Genomic DNA, 20,018 nt, shown 5'->3' on the forward strand with positions numbered 1-20,018 from the left:
ATCTTATGTTTGGGTGTTACATCACTCGCCTTCAAACTGCCAAGCCTGTACGAGAAACAAGTTTATTTATTTATTTTCAGATTGATACGAGAAAATGTTGCATGTAGAATCAACAACGTTAAATTTTGCTGCTCTAAAGTTGCAAAGTCCCATATTCCTTGTGAAAATAAGACGGATGTGACCTCAGAGTTTCATAAGTATCACTGTCTCCTGTGTGCTATGAATCTTGCTTGATAGTTATTTCTCTTTTGCACTGCATGATCATCTCCCCCCCTGCAAGGAGTTGATTGCTTCCAAATGTCCTTCTTCACTTGACCTGACGATGTTTAGCTGAATCACCATCACGCAGTGTTGTAAATTACCCTGGATGTGTGTGTCTACCATATACCACATGCATTTTTGTAAAACAGGGAAAGACATGGGGATCTTTTAGAGATGCAAGAGATGTAGGTGGAGAGCTAAACATTGCGATATGTGATATCAAACATCTTATTCCAAATCCATGGACATTTATACGGTGCTTTAACAGCCTCCACTTTCCTGGGAAAGTTTTCGACAAGAGTTTGGAAACGGGCTGCCGGTCTGTGGTCCAACTCTGATGTTGGCCCATGAGACCGGGAAGGCTCACATTCAGCGTTCCTGTTCATCCCAAAGGGATTGCATGGATTTGTGCACAGAGGAATTTAATGTCCAAACAGGAAAGGGCCTTCTCCAAACTGTGAAAAGTACTCACACACATAAAAAAGTAGCCACGCACTGCTATATCATTGGATGACATCACACATTATCCATGACATGTACATGTCTACATGTTATTACACAATACCAACACAAAGGTCACATCTTCATAACATTAGAATACAGACACAAAGAATATTTTATGTGAATAAATAAAACTTCTGAATTGAAAGCAAACAAGCCAAAGACATGCAACATTAAGAGTAGCAATAACAGGGGCTAAGGAGTTTAATCCAAACCACGATAAAAATAGCTCCAGGAGAAATGAGTGTCCAAAGGTGTGCACACATTGATGTTCACCAGGAATGGATGAGGTATTTAGATTCTTAAGTAAACTAAAGTGATCAGTATAAAGTATTACTACTGATACTAACACATTAGCAGGATTCTAATATCCAACACGGTTGGGTTAGAGGTATTTAAAAATATTTTTAATTTTGTATTTCACATGTAAATGAAATACTAAATTTGCACAGTTGGGTTATAGCTGTAAATGTATATAATAAGAGCAGAATTCCTCCCTGAAAGACGTCATGTAGAAAAAAAATGCATGTCCTTAAATTAAATACAGGTAGTACAGTAGGCTACCTGAGTACGTGTATTTAGTTACAGGATGGAATGATTGTACAAAGTTGACTGTTTTCCTCGAGGAAATCATTAGAAACATGACACCGCCATCTAGCGGTCAGACTTGGAACTGCGCCCAATGCATAAATCCATTCCACTGAACCAGTTGTGTGTTATGGATTCAGCCGGTTACTCCATGTTATCCTGACCAGGTTTTACGGCGCAGTCAGACACCTACTTCCATGTGGGCGTTACCGACCGGCTTGCCTCCATAACAGCCACTAAGCAACCACTAAACCAGTAGGTCAGTCAACACTGAGTGCAAGTCATCCTGACTATCACTTTTTAACCTGTGCGGGGGTTGTACTGTTGTCTGCTAGCTCGCGCTTAGCCCGCAGTTACAGTAGTGGTCAGTGACACGAGCTCTTTGTCACGTTACGTCGTAACAGACGCTGATTAGCAACTTGTTAGCTCGCTAGCGAAAACCACATGGACCCTCAAAACACCAACATGAACACAGAGGCGAAGATGTTGTTGAGCCATGCTAAGACCCTCCGGCTGCACACTGGGAATTTAGTCAGCCGGAGCCGACTGAAGAAGAAATGTCCGGGCTCCCCCAGCGAAGAGGTGAGACAACCCAACACCTGTCAAAAAACGACGCTAATTACCTGACCAATGTCCTTAAAGAGTGACAGTTTAACTTAGCGTATTAGCTTAGCCTTTAAGTTAACGTTAGGCTACCTGGCTAAATATTTAACCAGCAGGCTAATGATACCGCTGTGTGTTAACTGATAATAAGGCAGGTGTAACGTTATCTAAACCGTCAATATAAAGAAAATAAAACAGGAATATTTTGAGGTTTTGTAAGATTCCACATTTTGTAGCCAATAGTCAACTAACTGGAGTATCTGAGCAAACGTTAGCTTAGTTTAAATGTGTCCTATGTAAAGTTATGCGACGAAAACGTGAAATACAACTAACTTTATGGTCCAGCCTGAGGCGAATAGTTGACTGGCAGAAACACGTGATGAATGATTGTTGTGGGCTTAAGGTAGAAAGACCAAACAGGTGATCCACATGCTCTGCAGGCAGGTGCTCAACACCAGCACTGAGCTTATATTTAAAATCAATTGAAATAGTCACACGAGTCATTCATTTGGTGCCGTAACTAAAGTGACCTTCATTAGGAGTAGAATTTTAATGTTGAATGAAAATAGAGTGATTTTAAGTCAGTAAAATCGACTGGTCAACTCAATGGTCACACACAAATCACAGGCCACATTGACAACCACAAGTAGCTTGTTTTGTCTAAATCCCAAATATATTCAAATTAAAATGATACAACACAGAGGTTGAAACCAGTGAATGATGCAGAGCTTAATGAATAAATTGGACAATTATTTTATTGTCAGAAGGTATGATTGTTTTCTGAGTAATCCACTACTTATTTTGGCCCTGCATAGATGTTAACTGTAGTTACTTCTCAGGGTTTGGTCAGACTTGTTTTTCATGATTGTGTTAAGAAACATACTACAGCACTCATTGTTTTCAGATATGAAACATGACATGCAGTTTTCCTCGGAAGCATGTTTGGAATTTGGATACAGTGCTTCGTGTCCTTTATCACAAACAGATACATGTTTACTCTAAGCTATAAGATACAGGATTTAGAAACTACGATGAGTTTGATTCACAAGATGTAAATCTTCATTTGCAGCTCCGAAAAAAAAATGTAAATTGAACTTTGGTTTTATTTTAAACAACATTTCTCCCCTCTTCCAAATAGCATATTCTCATTTAAGTCTTTTATTTGCAGAAAATGACGACTGGTGAAGATAAGCAAAAGATTTTTCAGACCTCAATTAATGCAAAGAAAACAAGTTCGTGTTCATGTCTAAACAACAGAATACGAATGTTTTAACATAGGAAGAGTTCACAAATCAATATTTGGTGAAAACCCCCGGATTTTTAATTACAACTTAAATGTTCCACCAGTCTTTCACATAGCTTTTGGGTGATGTTAGGCCACTCATGGAGCAAATATTCAAGCAGCTCAGCTTGTTCAATGGCTTGTGGCCATTTATCTTCCTCTTGATCACATTCAGGAGGTTTTAGTGGGGTTCAGATCTGGATTGGGATGGCCATGAACTATAGAGAGAGATGCTGACTTAAGGAATATTTGGAGTGGTCTCATAATTATTTCTAGAACTGTAAATACTGTACATAATGCAGAAATAAAGAAAAACCCCTCTGTTGTTGCAACCTGTCTCCATTCCTGCAGGGTTTTCACCTGTCCTACATTTGAGAAGTGCATGCGGAACATGCAGATCAGCTTTACGTTTGTAAAGAAGTTTCAGTAAGGGCAGTAATTTAGATAATTAGGATTTATTTTCTTTAAGTTCCTATATATCTGACTTTTCACATAATAATTCTGAAATAGTCCGAAGTCTGTCGTTCACTTTTTAACCTAAATTTAATAAATGTAAAGCTATGTTGTCCATTCGCAGTTTTTTTTTTTTTAACCTTTACTCACCTCTGAGATCATAAGGCTGTCTTGAGTTGTCCGATGGCATGAGCCCTGTCGGGTCAGAAACATGAGATTCTTTCATATCTGTTGTATCATCCCTCCCACATGACATGAATGCTGCTGCTGAGCTCATTTTCCTCTGGCCTCATGTGGTCGAGTCTCTACAAGAGTCTCATCCAAGCCATCCGTACTAACAGTCGTTACTGTGCTCAGCTCCATACATCTAGGATTAAGTTTGTGTGACACTTTCAACACTCACACAAACATTTGCCATTCATCTGTACAGTACTTACGCTGATGCGACCGTCTTCCACCTCCCCAAGCTTATCCTTTTGTAAATATTTATGTTTTACAATAAGACATTCATCAGCACTTCCAATGGTCTCCTCATTTTCCCACACCCTGAGCTGTTGCTTTATGAGTTTACGCAACAGATTTCAATGTTTTTAACAAAGGTCGCAGTGTCTTGTAATCACAGCTGTCCAGATGTTTGGAGTGCTGAGAATAAAAGATTCAGGACTCCTTGGGAAAAAAACAAGAATTTAATTTAACTCTATTTTTTCTGTTATTTCAGCTTCAAGACTGCATTCAAGCCACACTGAGCGACTGGTTTTCTGCAACAAAATTGACAGCCAAGGTGGGGAGCCACTGTTTTTAATGATGCTAAGAAAAAACAACAGTATTTGTGTTGACTGTCAGTTATGATCAGACCTGCAGTGACAGGTTGTTACTACACTGTCATGCAGTAAGGTTTCAGTGGGAAAGTAGAATATCTGCAGTGATGGACATCAAAGGATGCCTCGAGGCTCACTGAAAAGTAGCTGTCATGATGAATGTTCATGCAGGGCTGCCTGCCAACGGCGCCATTCCAAATGTGCGCCTGTCTGCTGGATGGGAGGTGGGCTGCTCGGTGGGGGCGCAGAAACTTTGCTCGGGGGGGGGGTTTGTTCGTTAACTGTGATAGGATTTTAGAAAGTTGTCATTGAATTAACTGTTTTCACTTAACTTCCATGTTCTGAAAAGACTGAAATCAGATTTAAAATAGCCTCAGGATCCAAAGTAGTGAAACATCATTCCTGCTGAACGCACCCCTGCTCCGGTTGTTTTGCTAGGCTCAGCTAATCTGTTGGGCTGTTATCACCACGCTCTCTGGATTCAAATGGGGATGGGGGAGGTTTGAAAGTGTTTAAAAACATTTGCAAATGCAAAGATACAAACATTGTTAGACACCTCCGCTGCAGGAAAACATGAAGAACGGGATGTTTGAATCATTGTAGGCAATGTACGCTTTCACTTTCCACCAGCAGTACATCAAAATGTGTTTCTGAACACATTAGGTAAGAGAAGTAAACAATCCTGTGGCTAAATCTTTACTTGTATTACATCTACAAGGCCAAACTAAAGTTTGTTCTGCCTTTCATACGGTTGATTTCCTGAGCAGACCTCCAATTTGTTTGAGACATTGAATGAAAGCAGCACACAACAATCATTGATGTGAGCAAAGCAGACGTTTGTTGTTTTATTTGGAAGGAATACATCAATCATATTTGTTGGACTTCATGTTTAAACACAATGCTTTCAGGGGACACTGAATGTCAACAAAACATGTTTGTTTACAAAAAAGCACCGCAGGGAAGCTTGGCTGCAAAAGTCAATCCATTAGTGATGCAGCTTGTGAGAGGAAAAACACATCTCTCTTAATTTCTTAACTTTTCAACTCTAAGATGGTTCTCAGCCACTCCAATGTTTCCTCTGATGTATCAGGTGTCCAATATCTCTAAAGCATCGTGGCTCTCTCTAAGAGTCCCTTCTGTCCATTTATGTAATTACATAAGAGAATTATTTTAACAGAAAAATGGCATTTTACATATTTCATGCCTAAAAAGATCATGTGACACGGTCTCTAAATAAAGTGCTCTCCTTGTCATGTAGGACCTTCCAGACACGCTGGACTGCTCCATTCCCCAGCCAACAGACGCTATCACACCTGAAGAGAGGGAGGAGCTGAAAGTCTCAGGTCAGTTCTGATCCTGTAGTGTGCAGGAAGAGGTTTAAATCTGTTGAGTAACATATTCATTGGACTCTTACACACTTTAAGAGTTGTGCTTTTTGTGGGCTTCAATCAGTTGTATATATATAAACATTTGAACAAAAGGAGGGGCTGCTAGGTGGGCCTTTCTGTGCGGAGTTTGCATGTTCTCCTCGTGCATGCGTGGGTTTCCTCCGGGGTCTCCGGCTTCCACCCGTAGGTGTGGGTGTGAGTGCGAAAGGTTGTCTGTCTCTATGTGTCAGCCCTGTGATTGACTGGCGATCAGTCCAGGGTGTACCCCGCCCTTCGCCCAATGACAGCTGGGATAGGCTCCAGCCCCCCGCGACCCTGAACAGGATAAGCGGTGTAGATAATGGATGGATGAACAAAAGGGTGAGAGATTAAGTTTGTAAATCTGGACACACTTTTTAATGTTAATAAATATTTTTCTTTGCTTTTTGTCAACAACACATTCAAACTCAGCCCCTCCTCCTGGGCTCTTCATCACCAGAAGCTCACTCTCACTGTCTTGTGCGAGAACACGCCCACCCCGCTGAGCTAACACCGACAGCATCATGGTTACATTTGCGCTAACCGCTGGTTAGCTTTGCGCCAGCATGCTAGCTTGTCCTACCTGGTTTGTGGCACCTACATGTCCAACAGAAAGAAGGCCAACTCTGCATCGCTCTTTCACCATGTTCGCCGGTCTGAATGGGGCGCAGTTGCTAATTTGAACCACTCCCACACTCACCTATACGCTGTGATTGGCTCAGGGAATCACAACAGCGCCCCTCCTGAAAACGTCCCGTGCAAAGCAAAACAACAGAATAGATGCAGAAGGAAGGGAAGGGTCTGCACACACACTCACCAACACACATGTATGCATGTGTTGATGCAAAATCTATTGAAAGCCTGACAGCACACAGATTCCACACACAACGGCAAAGGACACAGATTAAGTGGCTTGGCCTGAACAAACCTGGGATCAGAGCATTCCTAACTAGTACCAATGATTTAGACCTATAAGATGCTTCAAAACAACAGCAGTTAGTGTGTGACGGCATGTTTTTGTTTGTCTTTTTTACGCAGTCAAACTGTTCCTGTGCGAGTCGGGTCAGTCCTCTATCAGAGATGCTGTGGAGATGGGTGAGCTTTAAATCTTTTTAGCAAAGTTTTCAAGTGCCTTAAAAAGGCCACACACTTTTTAAATTCTCACTCCTGACGCTGCCTTGTTTGTGTCTCTTCACCAGCCTGTCAGACGCTGGCTGTGTCTCAGCTCGACTCTGTTATCATAGCCCCACCTGGGCCCCTGGAGGGTGATGGACAAACTTTGTCTCACCTTCAGCCTGCCTGGGAGGAGCTGGAGGCTCTGGTCAGGAGCCAGAAAATTGCTGCCATTGGCACCTCGGACCTGGACAAAGACCTGCTGGAACAGCTCTACAACTGGGCTCAGGTGAGAGGAGATCCTGGATGTGAATTAGGACAGGAAGAAGAAAATACATGCAGAGCTGAGCAAAGCTTTTACATCACAGCTGACTCAGTCAAGATTATAGTTTTAGCTGCAACATGTTATAAACTGCTTCCTACTATTGCTACAATCACTAGCTCCAATATAACAATATCACTACCGATGCCAGTATGGGGTATCGGGCGGTATCGGAGCTTAAGTACTCATACTCGTAGTCATAAAACTGTGACGAGTACCGTACCCGAATACCACTTTACGGCTTGACGTTAGCCTCCCGTTAGTTAAGCAGGTAGGCGGAGAAGAAGCAATGTCACTTTTCAGAAAGAGGCTTAGTCCTCACAGACACTGACATGAACACTCACGGCCAAACTGAAGCTAACAGAGTGTAACATAAACATTAAGGCAAACTAACTTGCATATTCATGGCCGTGCACACGATAAAAAGAGGCGATCACTGATGTCTCCTAGGGGCTGCAGTAAACAAGCCCAGGCATGTCTCCGTCACTGCCCTGTTTTGAGGGAATGTGCTGTGTAGTGCTGCGTTCAGGTGCACTCAGAAATGGGAGTGCTCATCACGTGACCTTTTTACACTATATATGGTATGTTATTTTTTATTGAAGTCCACTGAATGTGTTGCAGGTTGCACAAAAGTAAAATGTGTGGCAGTGTCATGTTTGTTAAGTTAAGAGTGTTACAATGTCAGCAACAGTTGCATCATTCTGTCAATTTACTTTGTTACAGTTAGAAAGTGAGGAACATCTGATGGAAATTAAACATGCTTTTAAATACTATGAGAACTTTAATGACATTATTACGTACTCATATCGGTACTCGGTATCGGCAAGTACCCAAATGTAAGTACTTGTACTTGGTCTGAAAAAAGTGGTATCAGTGCATCCCTAAAATATTATATACATCTTTGGACAGCAGCCATGAGAGCAATTGTGGCACTTTTAAAACTGCAAGACAACCGGCCCAAGTTCCTGACATGCCAGACATCCACCCGATGGTCTGAGAGCCAGATAGGTTATCTTTCATATTAAATGTGTCATGACCGCCCAAAAGATGGACATGAAACAACAACCAATTCTACATTTCATTGAGGTGATCAGTTCAGGACTTGATTGGTACTCTGTCAGCTCAGCATTGGAAGCAACAGGAAGGTTTACTTTTTTAAAAGTTCAGGTTTACAGCATGAATGTGTGTTTTTAGGTTACCATTTTTATTTTTATTTTATGCAGCGCACCTCCTTCTACATCCCGACCAGTTTGATGTACCCCAACTCCGGACACATAAAAAAAAAACGCAACATGTCCTATTTATAGGCGCATTAAGGCGTCTTGTTTAATTCTGCACAAATAATCAAGACATTCAAAATATTCAACAGATCACAACAATACGCTCTTACATTTGAAACTGAAACTACACAGCAACAAACTTATGTTCCTAAGTCCTCACTTTTAAAGAGCAAAGAAGATGAGCGAGGGCGAGGAGAAACACATAGGCAGATCATCATGAGAGAAGATGGGGAAAATGCTGTCATATTTTCAGCTGCATTAAAGAAAACTTTAATCAAGTTTATATTACAATTACCAAACATAACATAGCGGTTACGGAAATTAGAACATCAGTAGCATAATTTGAATCAAACTGCAATAAAGTTACACACGATCCACCGAGTAAAGAAAAATTAGATTGACATGCGTGGGCTCAGAAACGGATCACATGGACAAAAAGCAGATCCATTTGAGGATTTTCAAGTAAAAAAAAAACTGTTGGTGTAATAAATACACCATTACACCACCATTACATTTTTCCTCACATGCACCCCCTAGAGGTAGCACCCCACTTTGGGAATCCCCGGTCTAAACCATTGCACTATTGACGGACCTGGCAGCTCTGGATGCCGTTTCCTACGTTGAGCCAAATACCGCCACTCACTGACCACACACACTGTCTTGTTCCAGGTGAAGCCCAGCAGTAATCAGGTGAACCTGGCCTCCTGCTGCGTGATGCCCCCTGACCTGACAGCCTTCGCTAAGGAGTTCGACATCCAGCTGCTCACACACAACGATCCCAAAGGTGAAAGTCTGTTTCTTTTTTCTGTTAGTCAGATGTGTTTATAGGGACCTTTCAGGATGTATAAAGGTCCACAATTAGAGTGCAGGTGTCGCAAATCAGGTGTTCTCAGTGCTTAGTTAAACAGTGAGATATTGAGTTAACCTTTTTACATACAATTAAATTATATATGTGATATGTTTTTCAAAATGTACGTCTTTAGTAAAATACTGGTCTTGATGCTGAGAGCCTAGAAGAAGGCACGAAAGTAGAGAGTGGCCCTTAAATGGTTACCGCTGAGCCTCTATGTGCTTCTGTGTGCGAGTTGCTACCAGCACTGTCCTTTTTTTCATCTTGAGTTTTAAACAGCTCTTCTCTTGTCCTCGTGTTTCCGTCCACAGAGCTGATGTCAGCGACCACATTCCAGGAGGCAGTGAAGGGGGGCCTTCAGGACCTGCAGGACACGGACATCACTGACTGGAGGCTGGAGTGGGTCCTGCGCTACTCGATTATAGTCAAGAGCAGGGGCATCATCAAGGCTAAGGGCTACCTCGTCAGTGCGAGGAAGGCGAGCCCCTAGCACCCCCCACTGGAGAAGAAGACACATGGATGAAGCCATTTTCCTCCTCATACATTTTCACACACACACAACAAGCTCTGAGTAACGGATTCTCTCGATCACCATGGTTCCTGAAATCTTTGTTTCATCTCACAGATAAGGCTGCTCTCGATCATCTTTGAATTCTTCGGTTTAGCAGGTGCATTCATTATTGTCTCAGTGGGATCAAAAGCAGGAGGTGAACCTGCAGCTTCAACTCCAGTGTCAGTTTTGAGAGAGCTTCAAGTTTGATGGACGGCGGCACATAGACAGATCAGCAATTTATCGTTTATGCTTTAATGATGGAAAATGTCAGTTGCTTAACTTTGATTGAGGGTAAAGAATCTTAAACTTGTTCCGACTTAAAGTGCCTCTCATCTCTCCTATCCTCATTCTCTCTGTCTCCAGTGTGTCTGTAACTCAAGCTTTAACTGTACCAGTCTGGATGAAGACTTTGATGAGCGAAAGAAAGAGGCAGAGGTTTTTCATCAAAGAATGATTCCAAACATTTTGAAAGGGTTAAAACAAACTGAAAAAAATCTGATTTTAATCATGATAATAGATTTACTTTGCTGTATATAACACGTTTGCATTCCTTGGTTTAGAAAAATTCTGCACTAATTCATTTTCAACTACATGAGATGTTTATTTTATGATACTGATTGAATTAGACTTTTAACTTGTAAAGCAGACAGCTATGTGAGTATATCTAACTTTTATTGTGTCACACTTTTTTTCTAACCATTCGCTGTTTTTGAGGATGCATTGAAATGTTTACCCACCCCACGCTCTTGAGATTATTAGAGGGTGGAGAGTACAGCAATAATGACATGCAAAGCAGGTTTTATGTCCTCTACATGCATTGTTGTTGTAGCACTGGAAACTCCGTGCAAAAGAGATGTGAAAATTTGTTGCTCTGAGAAAAACGTTTTTATTTAAGAGTCATTCAGATCCAGTAAATCTCACGTTATCAGTTGTACTGTAAACATATTTAATGTTGTCATATATCTGTATATCATGAATTGGCTTTATTAAAACAATCAAATCAAAGTGTGACTGTCATCACTCATTTTTTTTAATGTGATAAAAATCGGAAAGATAAAAAAATAATCTCAAATGGCTCGAATAATGTTTGCTGGGATAAACTAATCTGTTAACAGATATAAAGCAACTCAATATTTGATTTAGTAAAGTGTATGTGCTTCATAATTTTGGATATCCACCTAAATTTAAGCAGTAAAGTATTGGAAAAAAGAACTATTCAAAGAGATCAAGTGACTCAAGCATGCTGTTAGATAAATTGATTAATTTACAACAATTATATAACTTTACATAAATAGAATACTAGTTATTTTGGTTGATGAGAAATTAATTGCATACTTTGTAATTATTCTTACTAGGTTTATGTTCCACAATAAAATGTTTATAAACAAACTATCAATCAAATACAGTTAAAATAATTTGGATTTTAAAGTCTGTTATTACTTGTAAAATTCAATTTAATACATTTTAATACAGATTTTTACTGTGTGGTTTCGCTACCTTTACTCAATTGGGAGTGAAAACAAACTGACATCTGAATTTCTGCGATCGTCTGCTAAGACTGGCCTGACTTGTATTTCCGCGTATCGATTAGTCGAGTCTAGAAATCACACCGGAAGTAAGAGAGAAGCCAGAAGGCAAGATGGTGGCCACCAGGAGAGGAGTACGCGTGTACTCCCCAAGTAAAACAAACCCTGACATGTCCTCCGATATCCAGGTACGTGTGGTAGTGAGGTTCTATTTAAACTTGTAAATGTTCAGAGATCATGTAAAGGTGAATTTCGAGGTGAATCAAGCCCATGACGTGTCTTTTAGCTATTGTATGTAGCTGCTCAAACTTCACGTGGACACCATGGGTCCTTGCATAGTTTGTAAACGAATAGATGTTGTGACATCAGTAGGCCAAATCTACTGGTGAAAACATTTAAAAATATTAAATAGAAGACGAAACCAAACAACACTTAAATAAGTAAATCTAAGTGCTGTTTAAACGGAGAATTTTATTAGATTTCAACTCTCACGCTCTCAATTCATTCAGCTTCGACCACGTTTACGGTCTTTTTAACCATTACTATTTACAAACTTCTTACCTTGCAGACTGCCAATTGTAAATATATCAGTGTGTCACACTTTTTCACTGGCTGACATTTTTCGTCATTACCATGAACAGTGACTGCCCATTATTTTAAGTCAATCCTATATTCACTTAAGTACAAAATGTGTATAAACTCCAGCTGAAAATTGGCCCCAACAAATAGACTATTTACTCCTGTTTGATTAAAGTTATCCATGTCGATTAATGTCTGTAAAGACGATGACTTGAGAGACGGACTAAGACATTGTGGAGTGTAAATTAAAAAATCAAATAGCATTGGTTCTTTCCTTTGAGATAAATTTTGCTCATGGACCAGCTTCAATATTAACTATGTCTTATTTCCGTCTCACAGGCCACGCCTTCAACTGGTCGAAGAACCAGGAGGACTGCTCAACAAGCAGAGAGCCCTACCCAGCATACCCTGGTGGAAACTAGCAGCCAGCTTGAGAAATCTGAGGCAGGACCCCAAACATCCCCACCTCCCTCCTTGTTAAAAAGATGCACCAGAGCGTCCAGACTGCACAGCCCAGAGCAGCCGTGCACACCTGTGGGTTCCACCCATGAAGCGGACCATTCAGACTTGGAGTCCTGCTGTTCTGCAGTATCAGACAGCGAACCACAGATGACGCGCACCAGGGGGAGGAAGAGAGCGCCCCGCACAGTGAGTCAGGAAGACGAGGACATATCTGAGGTGGAATCATGCTCTTCTGCTGTATCTGCATTGAAAGCTGGCCAAAGTGTCCGCCGGAGCACAAGGAGGAAAACGGTTGGGGCAGGAGGGGTAAAGGTCGACTTGGTGCCGGAGTCAGAGTCCTGCAGCTCTGTGGTGTCTGACTCTAAAAGGGTCACCAGAAGTCAGAGAAAAACTCGCTCCAGATCATCCAAACAACAAACTGAAGAGTCCGAACTCTCAGATGCTGAAAGCTGCGCGTCCAGCGTCTCAGGAGTTTCTAAGTCGATTACCCGTAGATCTACGAGATCCAGGAGGCAAACAGGTCCCATCCCCATCCACCTAGACGGAGCCTCGGAAAGCTCTCTCTCCCCTGCACCGAGAACTCGAAGGACACGGGCAGCAAGAGGAAAGTCAGATGTCAGTGAGCCTCCATCCTGTGACTCTGAAGGGTTTGAGTCGGGGCCCACTTACAGTATGACGACTCGCAGACGGGGAAAGGCAGCGCCCAAAATGGTCGACTCGGACTCTGAGCTGACAGATGTGCATTCCCCAATGGGCAGCCCATCCTCCGCACGCAGCAGAGGGACCCCCTGCAGCAGCCGCACAGGCTCAGGGAGCAGCAGTCGAGGTGCTCCGGCCACCAGGCACTCAGTCAAGGATCTCAGTATTGTTATAGAAAAGGCTGCTGAGCCAGTCGAGGAGGACACTTCATTCAATGACTCTAGATTAGACAGTACAGTGATCGAGGACGCAGACTGCACACTGCTGGAGGAAGATAAGAGCCAAACATCAGAAGACAAAGAGGCTGTGAATAGTGTTGATCCCACATCAGCGGAGGCAGATGTAGCTGAAGAGGAGAAGGAAGTTGAAGCCATTCCAGAAGAAGTGTCAGAAGAAGCTGTTAGTGAGCGTGCAGTGACTGTCGAACACCAGCAGGAGGAGCTATGTGCTGAAAGCAAGCACAGGGACACCTCAGAGATGGAAGCGATGCAGGAAACAGAACCATCACCAGAGCCGGTACAGCCTTCAGTTACAGTTACACTATGTGAGAGGACGCCTGAAGCCGCAGAGGAGACTGAAGACAAAGACGAAGCTAAGGAAGCAGCTGATGTGGACGGTAAATCATCACAGGCAGATGAGGCTGTTGTTGTGGAAACCAGGCCCCGTGAGGAAGAGGAGGAGGGGGAGAAAATGGATGTCAGCACATTGAATAGAGATGCTCAGCAGGTGGTTGAGTCCATTCAGGTAACATCCAGCGAGCAGCACAAGATCACAGTGGACTCTGCTCCTGAGCAACAACCCAAAGACGTCGTTGTCCAGAAAACAAAAGTAATCAGTCTGTTGGAGAGCAGCGAGGATGAAGATGAGTCTGCTGAAGAGGGAGAGGGAGAGGAGGAGGAGAGGGACGGTTCTGAAGGGGAGGAAGAGGAGGATCTGGGGTACACAGCAGAGGAGAGAGGAGGGCCTTCCAACAGCTGTGAAGCCGCAGGTACATCAGTTGACGGACTGTTTATGATTGACACGCGGCCCGGAGAGGAGGCTGATGAACACTACTACAACGCGAGGGAGGAGGAGAAGAAAGCCTCAAAGGAAGAGGGAGTCGAGAAGGAGGAGGAGGACGAGGAGTTTATGGATGAGGAGGGGGATGATGATGATGACGAAGATGCAATGATCCTCTACTCGAGTAGAAATCCTCAGTTGTAAGTTTATAAGTGGCAGCCTCAGAGCCCGACTGATATATCGGTCAGCCGTTATCGAGCCGATTTGTCCTACCACAGATACAGCGTAATTGACGTATATGTTTTCACGCATAAATTGGCATGATTCAGAAATGATGTCGTGACATAGTTTGTCGAGGAGAGTTTGCTCCACCTCCATAGTTCACAAAACTTTCAGCACTGTCTTGAGCAAATGTAGCAGAGCTTCACAGCTGAGAGGACGGTGGTCAGCACTTGAATTTGTTGACAATCTCTAGTAACGTTATTGTTTCTTTAAGTTATTTGTTTAAGAAAGTAGTACCATTGCATAGTCAAATCTATGCAAAATCCATATATAAATCTGTTTTCTTTGGTGTTCACTACATTGGATTTTTCCCCTCTATAATCAGTATTGGTCTCATATCAGTTCGGGCTCTAATACACATCAACAGAAATATTTTTTATATATGAATATTCAAGGAACAACTTTATCTTCTATTTTTTCTGCTGTCTAAAATTACATTAATCATATAGATTCACTTTTCTTGCATGCTTTTATGCTAAATATAATGCTGCAGCTTAGCTTAGCATTAGGACCGGAAATGGATGGTGGGGCAGCTAGCTCGTCTCCTTCCAAAAAAAAAGATTTGTAAAACATCTTCGTTCAGTTACTCAATAAATAGGACATTTTGGGGGACTATTTTCATCTGCGTATTAATACACAGTTGATCCTCTAGTGAGTATTTCCAGCAGTACACCGCATTGCATAAGGTAACATGAAACCTTTAGCAACAACATGGTTCATGTATGTGTTACTAATGTGCACTGAATAAACAAAGAATACTAGTTAGCGAGTTTGTTTAGGTCTTTTCTTTGGATTTGTTTAGAATAAAAGAGTAAGCGCATATAGACAGTGCAGCCACACTCATTATTATTATACATTACTATTATAACTTTGTGTAGAGGTGAGAAATGAGACATGACTGCTCTTCCTGAGGAATTTTTCTCTTTGCCGATTTGTTTCAGGAAAGAGTTGTCCAGCCGTATTGACCCAGGCATCAGAGTGAAGGAGCTCGGGGGTTTATACATCAATTTTGATGGCAGCAAATCAAAACCCGTCTCCGGTTCGCTGCAAAAACTAAAGGAAAAGAAGATCCAAGATGAGGTAAATAAGTGATTGATTTTTCCCTTTTGAAATGGCTCTGTGATGCAGAATGAATAATGAACTTTATAGTTATGCAAGGACAAGTAAATCCAATAACACCTGAGATGCTGTTACTCATGGCTTCTCTCCCGTTCTCTTTGACTTTGGCTTTTTGTCTCTGAGGAGTAGGGGCGTTGATAGAGTTTGGTGATTTGCAGCATTGCAGTTTTTCTTTTGTTGTTGTCCACAGGTGATGAAGAAGAGCGTGATGGGACCGGACTTTGAAAAGAAGGATGCAGTGCCTCCATACAGCGAATCTAAACAAGCCTTAAAGTTGAAACACAGAGTAAGTCCTGCAAAGTTTTCTTCTGTTTATAGATGATCTGTGTCACTTTATACTAAACTGGATTCTGTTATGAAGACACGCACTGCCCCAAAACACAAAAACACATATTGCCACCTGTACTTTTTGTCTATTTGTATTACCTGAGTACTTTATTTAATTTGCCTGTGTGTGAGCTGCTGTAACGAGTACATTTCCCGTGGAGGATCAATAGAGCTCATCTTATCTTACATCAACATTAGGTTGTAAATACAACCTTTTATAACAGCTCTGTACTTCAAAGGCTTTTGTGATACTTTCTTAATCATTGAAACCTCTGTTTTTCCCAGGTGGAGAGAGAGAAGTCAACAGGAGACAGCTGGTTTAATATGAAGGCCCCTGAGCTCACTCAGGAGCTGAAAGGAGACCTCCAAGTCCTGAAGATGAGAGGATCCATGGACCCAAAGAGGTTCTACAAGAAGAACGACAGAGATGGCTTTCCCAAATATTTCCAGGTCTCTTTAAAACACATAGTTCACTTTTTTCCCTCAAACTGTACAATAACTTTAAGAAGGCAATTTTCTCTTCAGAAAACATGGTTATGCAGATTTAAGGGTGAAAGATTTCTGTAATTTGGATAAGTAACAGAAATTAAGTATATAAATCATATTATAGTCTGTAACACTCGCAGTAATTATGCTCATGCTTATCGATTATCTACATAAAACACTGATTGGAGTGTACCGTGTGTGTGTGATACAGGTTGGTACAGTGATGGACAGCCCAGTAGACTTCTATCACTCCCGTATTCCCAAGAAGGACAGGAAGAGGACGATGGTGGAGGAGCTGATGGCTGATGCTGAATTCAGGCAGTAAGTTAAAATGAAAACGAACACTAGCACCAGATTTGGCTTCATTAAGCTCTGACAAGGTTTCTGATAATGACAATCCACTCACATAGATCACTTCTCAACTCTATCTTTTATTAGCAGGGATTAAGTTAAGGTTTGCTTTGATGCAGGTTTACCACCTGTATTTGTTCATTGTTGTTGAAGTATGAGAAATGTAATTAGATTCTACACCAAAATATGATCACTTTGATTTGGATGAGTCCTTGAATATTTATGACCCTTTAGATCCTGTGACACTCTGTAAAGGGAGGTAAAAACGTCTGCCATCATTGCTGACAGTTTTTCATTATATTAAAAGTTTTTGAAAATTCAGAATTCCTACAAGTTTTTATAACTTCTACAAAAATACAGTATGTAACAATGGTAAACTTTTGATTTGGCGATACAGATGAAAGTTCTCATCAGGTTACAGGATGTGATGGGTGGCAGAGGACACTGTAAGGCAACAGCAGGGTTGCCTTACCCTGCTTAGTGTCGTGCTGAATAAGAAAAGGGACAAAATGAATCTGAAATATGCCCTAGTTCTGCGTACAGTGTGTAGATGTATTCTATAACTCTGGTGATAAATTTCAGAGAGTAGCCAGGTCTTGTCCTCTAGCAAGAATCCTCTGATGAGGTTTTTTCCTTATTTAAAAGCAGTGAGTTGCAGTAAACAAAGTGCATCACAACTACTAAATGTATTTAAGACCACATATAACTGTATTGACTTAAAAAAAAAACTTTCTCTTCTTGTTCTTCTCTTATCAGAAACAACAAAAAGAAGTACCAGAACATCGTGGCGGAGAAAGCAGCACGAGGAGCCGGCAGGAGACACAAGAAGAAGAATAAATTCCATAAGAAGTAAATTTGAAGACTTGATGTGATGCACACAGACTCTGAGTGGCTTTTCATATAGATACTGATATCTACTCTAGTTATTCACAAGGTGGGTCGTTTAAGACTGGAGCGTATTTTATAATTTGGGACTTACACTTGACGCTCTGTTGAATCACACCCATTCAAGATCATCTCAAAGATGAATCGAGTTCATCTGTATACGACGGAGACAAATGTATACACAAGTGTATTAACAACTGAAAGCAACTTTGATTTTTAATCAAATGTATTTTCCACATTTTGCTGCACAGAAATCATAGTCATTCTACAAATACTTGCTTTAAATGAACATTAAAATATCTTTTGACTGGCACTAATGTTTGAAGATTCTCTAAATGAAGCTCATTAACATTCTGATCATATGGCTCGTCCTGTGGGATGAAAAATACCATTACTGACATTTATGGTCAAAACAATGTTGGGAGATTGTTGTTGTTTTGACAGTATGTTGTAACAGCTCAGGTTACAAGACTTTATGAAGAAGAATAAGAGCACAACACTATAGGAAAATTTAAATAAAACAAAGTAACAGTTTTTAGGCACGTCAAAATGTAACACACATCAATTTAACACTGTAAAGATGAAGTATGACCTGTGGGTGACTTGTCAGAATTTAGCACAATCACATGCGACTTAAAATTAATTAAATAGCAAATTCTTCACAATTAAATATATATTTTATAATTTATTACTCCTGCTAATATTAACATTTAAATGCAAAAACAATTCATAATTTTTCCACTGTAATACTGTCATATCTATAGTTAAATACATTAAATGCGGTTCTATAAGAATTTTCAAATTGACTCTAACCTACGTTAATCTGAAAATGAAGACTGCGCTTGTGGAAGTAACATTACAAATAGTCATATCTGATGAAGACATTGAAACAAGAGTGTTCAAAGTTGTAATCTCGAAGATTTCAGTTTCTTTTCTCTTTGGCGGCACCTATGGTGATAAATGGTAATTGTGGGAGCACACTTCCCAGATATCCAGACAGAGTTGCATGTGTGACGTCCACAGTCGGCTGCGGTTGTAACTCTTGATTTTCCTCGCTGACGGTCGCTTTCCTTTTTAGACTGTTTGCCTTCATCTGAGCGTCGAATATGTTTCTTTTTCTTATTTTTTACGTTGTATCTGTAGTCATCGATCTTTTCTTTGTTTGTTCAGCCATAGTAGATTACTGTTTACTCGCAACACTTGCAGAGAGCGAAAAGCAGCCGCTTAGCTCCGCCTACCCTCTCTGGCAGACCAACCACTGCTGGCTGATGGAAAACACGTCACTAACTGGGCGCCACTTGTGATTTTTTTTGTAAAAGTCCATAATAATACTATATACTGCAAATGCAAAGGCTTTCATCAGTGGGCCATAGGCTCTATCACCATTGTGTTACCTCATTCGGTGATAGATAGAGACTTAACAGACATTTATCTAAATGAAAATCTTGGAGATTATTACTTTAAACAGATAGCAGCTGTAAAGAGAAGTACACGTAGTGTTAGTGGTTGGGTGGACACGTTCAGTATGACTCAAAGAGAGGAGCACAGGGGATTTAGTTTTACCATTAATTACATCCAGACTGCACATTTACTTAAATCTCAAGGAAAACCAAAAGACTTGTAGCCTTACTTTTAACCCCTCCTTTAAAATAAAATACATTTTCTATATGAAGCATCATTCAGGATTAAATTAGTTATACTGTATAGCTGTAAGAGAGGGCATAACACACTGGTACAATATTAAATTCAGCCCGTATGGTAGACTGAAATACTACCAGACAGATTTTGTGTTCACTATAGAGAGTAGATAACCTCTGATGAGTACATACATCCCACATACAGTCTGAATTAACAGTGTTCAACACATTCAGCGTAACACTTGGGCTGTGAATGATTATGTTAAGGCTAAACGCTTTGTGTCTTCTTCTCTTTGATTCAGGATTACTTTTGTTCCCCCTCTCTCTCTTAAATCTCTTCAGTCTCGTATCGCTGCTGGCTCCCATCGGTGGCTCTTGGCTACCTTCTTGTCTCTTTTGTGTAGCGAAAGATGAGCCCTTAACAGCTGCAGCTTACATCCACCATGTCGCCTTCTCGTACACACAAAATGTAGCTTCTTTATACCCGAGCCAATTTCACACACAGCTTTAGAGAAATTAAATGACGTCTATGTTTGGTTTCACCAACGGGGCATTTTTGAAAAAAAAAAACCAGCCCAGCTGACGGGTGGGAGGGAAGCGGCGCTGCTTCGCTTTTGAACGTAGCCTTTTCAAAGA

At 41.1% G+C, this 20,018-nt stretch overlaps 2 protein-coding genes across 2 annotated transcripts; both read left to right on the forward strand.

The window, feature by feature from the left end:
* The first annotated feature begins 1,615 nt into the window (after nt 1–1,615).
* On the forward strand, nt 1,616–11,017 carry gclm (glutamate-cysteine ligase, modifier subunit). Its single transcript, XM_069680080.1, has 7 exons — nt 1,616–1,932; nt 4,407–4,469; nt 5,765–5,849; nt 6,951–7,007; nt 7,112–7,314; nt 9,297–9,411; nt 9,789–11,017. Exons 1-7 carry the CDS (start codon nt 1,795–1,797, stop codon nt 9,965–9,967), a joined length of 840 nt encoding a protein of 279 aa, XP_069536181.1. The 5' UTR covers nt 1,616–1,794; the 3' UTR covers nt 9,968–11,017.
* A 652-nt stretch (nt 11,018–11,669) lies between these two features.
* dnttip2 (deoxynucleotidyltransferase, terminal, interacting protein 2) lies at nt 11,670–18,062 on the forward strand. The gene is made up of 7 exons (XM_069680397.1): nt 11,670–11,744; nt 12,475–14,495; nt 15,519–15,657; nt 15,887–15,982; nt 16,309–16,473; nt 16,721–16,830; nt 17,617–18,062. Exons 1-7 carry the CDS (start codon nt 11,670–11,672, stop codon nt 17,711–17,713), a joined length of 2,703 nt encoding a protein of 900 aa, XP_069536498.1. The 3' UTR covers nt 17,714–18,062.
* Nucleotides 18,063–20,018: the final 1,956 nt, after the last annotated feature.

The sequence above is a fragment of the Semicossyphus pulcher genome, unplaced genomic scaffold, assembly GCF_022749685.1.
Source record: "Semicossyphus pulcher isolate SPU_LCO1_2020_fin unplaced genomic scaffold, fSemPul1.0.p SCAF_4, whole genome shotgun sequence".
Classification (NCBI taxonomy): domain Eukaryota; kingdom Metazoa; phylum Chordata; class Actinopteri; order Labriformes; family Labridae; genus Semicossyphus; species Semicossyphus pulcher.

Bases quoted from the DNA above. Each gene is read 5' to 3' on its own strand.
- gclm (XM_069680080.1), top strand. From the start codon at position 1,795: ATGGACCCTCAAAACACCAACATGAACACAGAGGCGAAGATGTTGTTG. The intron at 4,470-5,764 runs GTGGGGAGCCAC...CTTGTCATGTAG, and splicing joins CAACAAAATTGACAGCCAAG to GACCTTCCAGACACGCTGGA. The intron at 5,850-6,950 runs GTCAGTTCTGAT...TTTTTTACGCAG, and splicing joins GGAGGAGCTGAAAGTCTCAG to TCAAACTGTTCCTGTGCGAG.
- dnttip2 (XM_069680397.1), top strand. From the start codon at position 11,670: ATGGTGGCCACCAGGAGAGGAGTACGCGTGTACTCCCCAAGTAAAACA. The intron at 11,745-12,474 runs GTACGTGTGGTA...TCCGTCTCACAG, and splicing joins ACATGTCCTCCGATATCCAG to GCCACGCCTTCAACTGGTCG. The intron at 14,496-15,518 runs GTAAGTTTATAA...GATTTGTTTCAG, and splicing joins TCGAGTAGAAATCCTCAGTT to GAAAGAGTTGTCCAGCCGTA.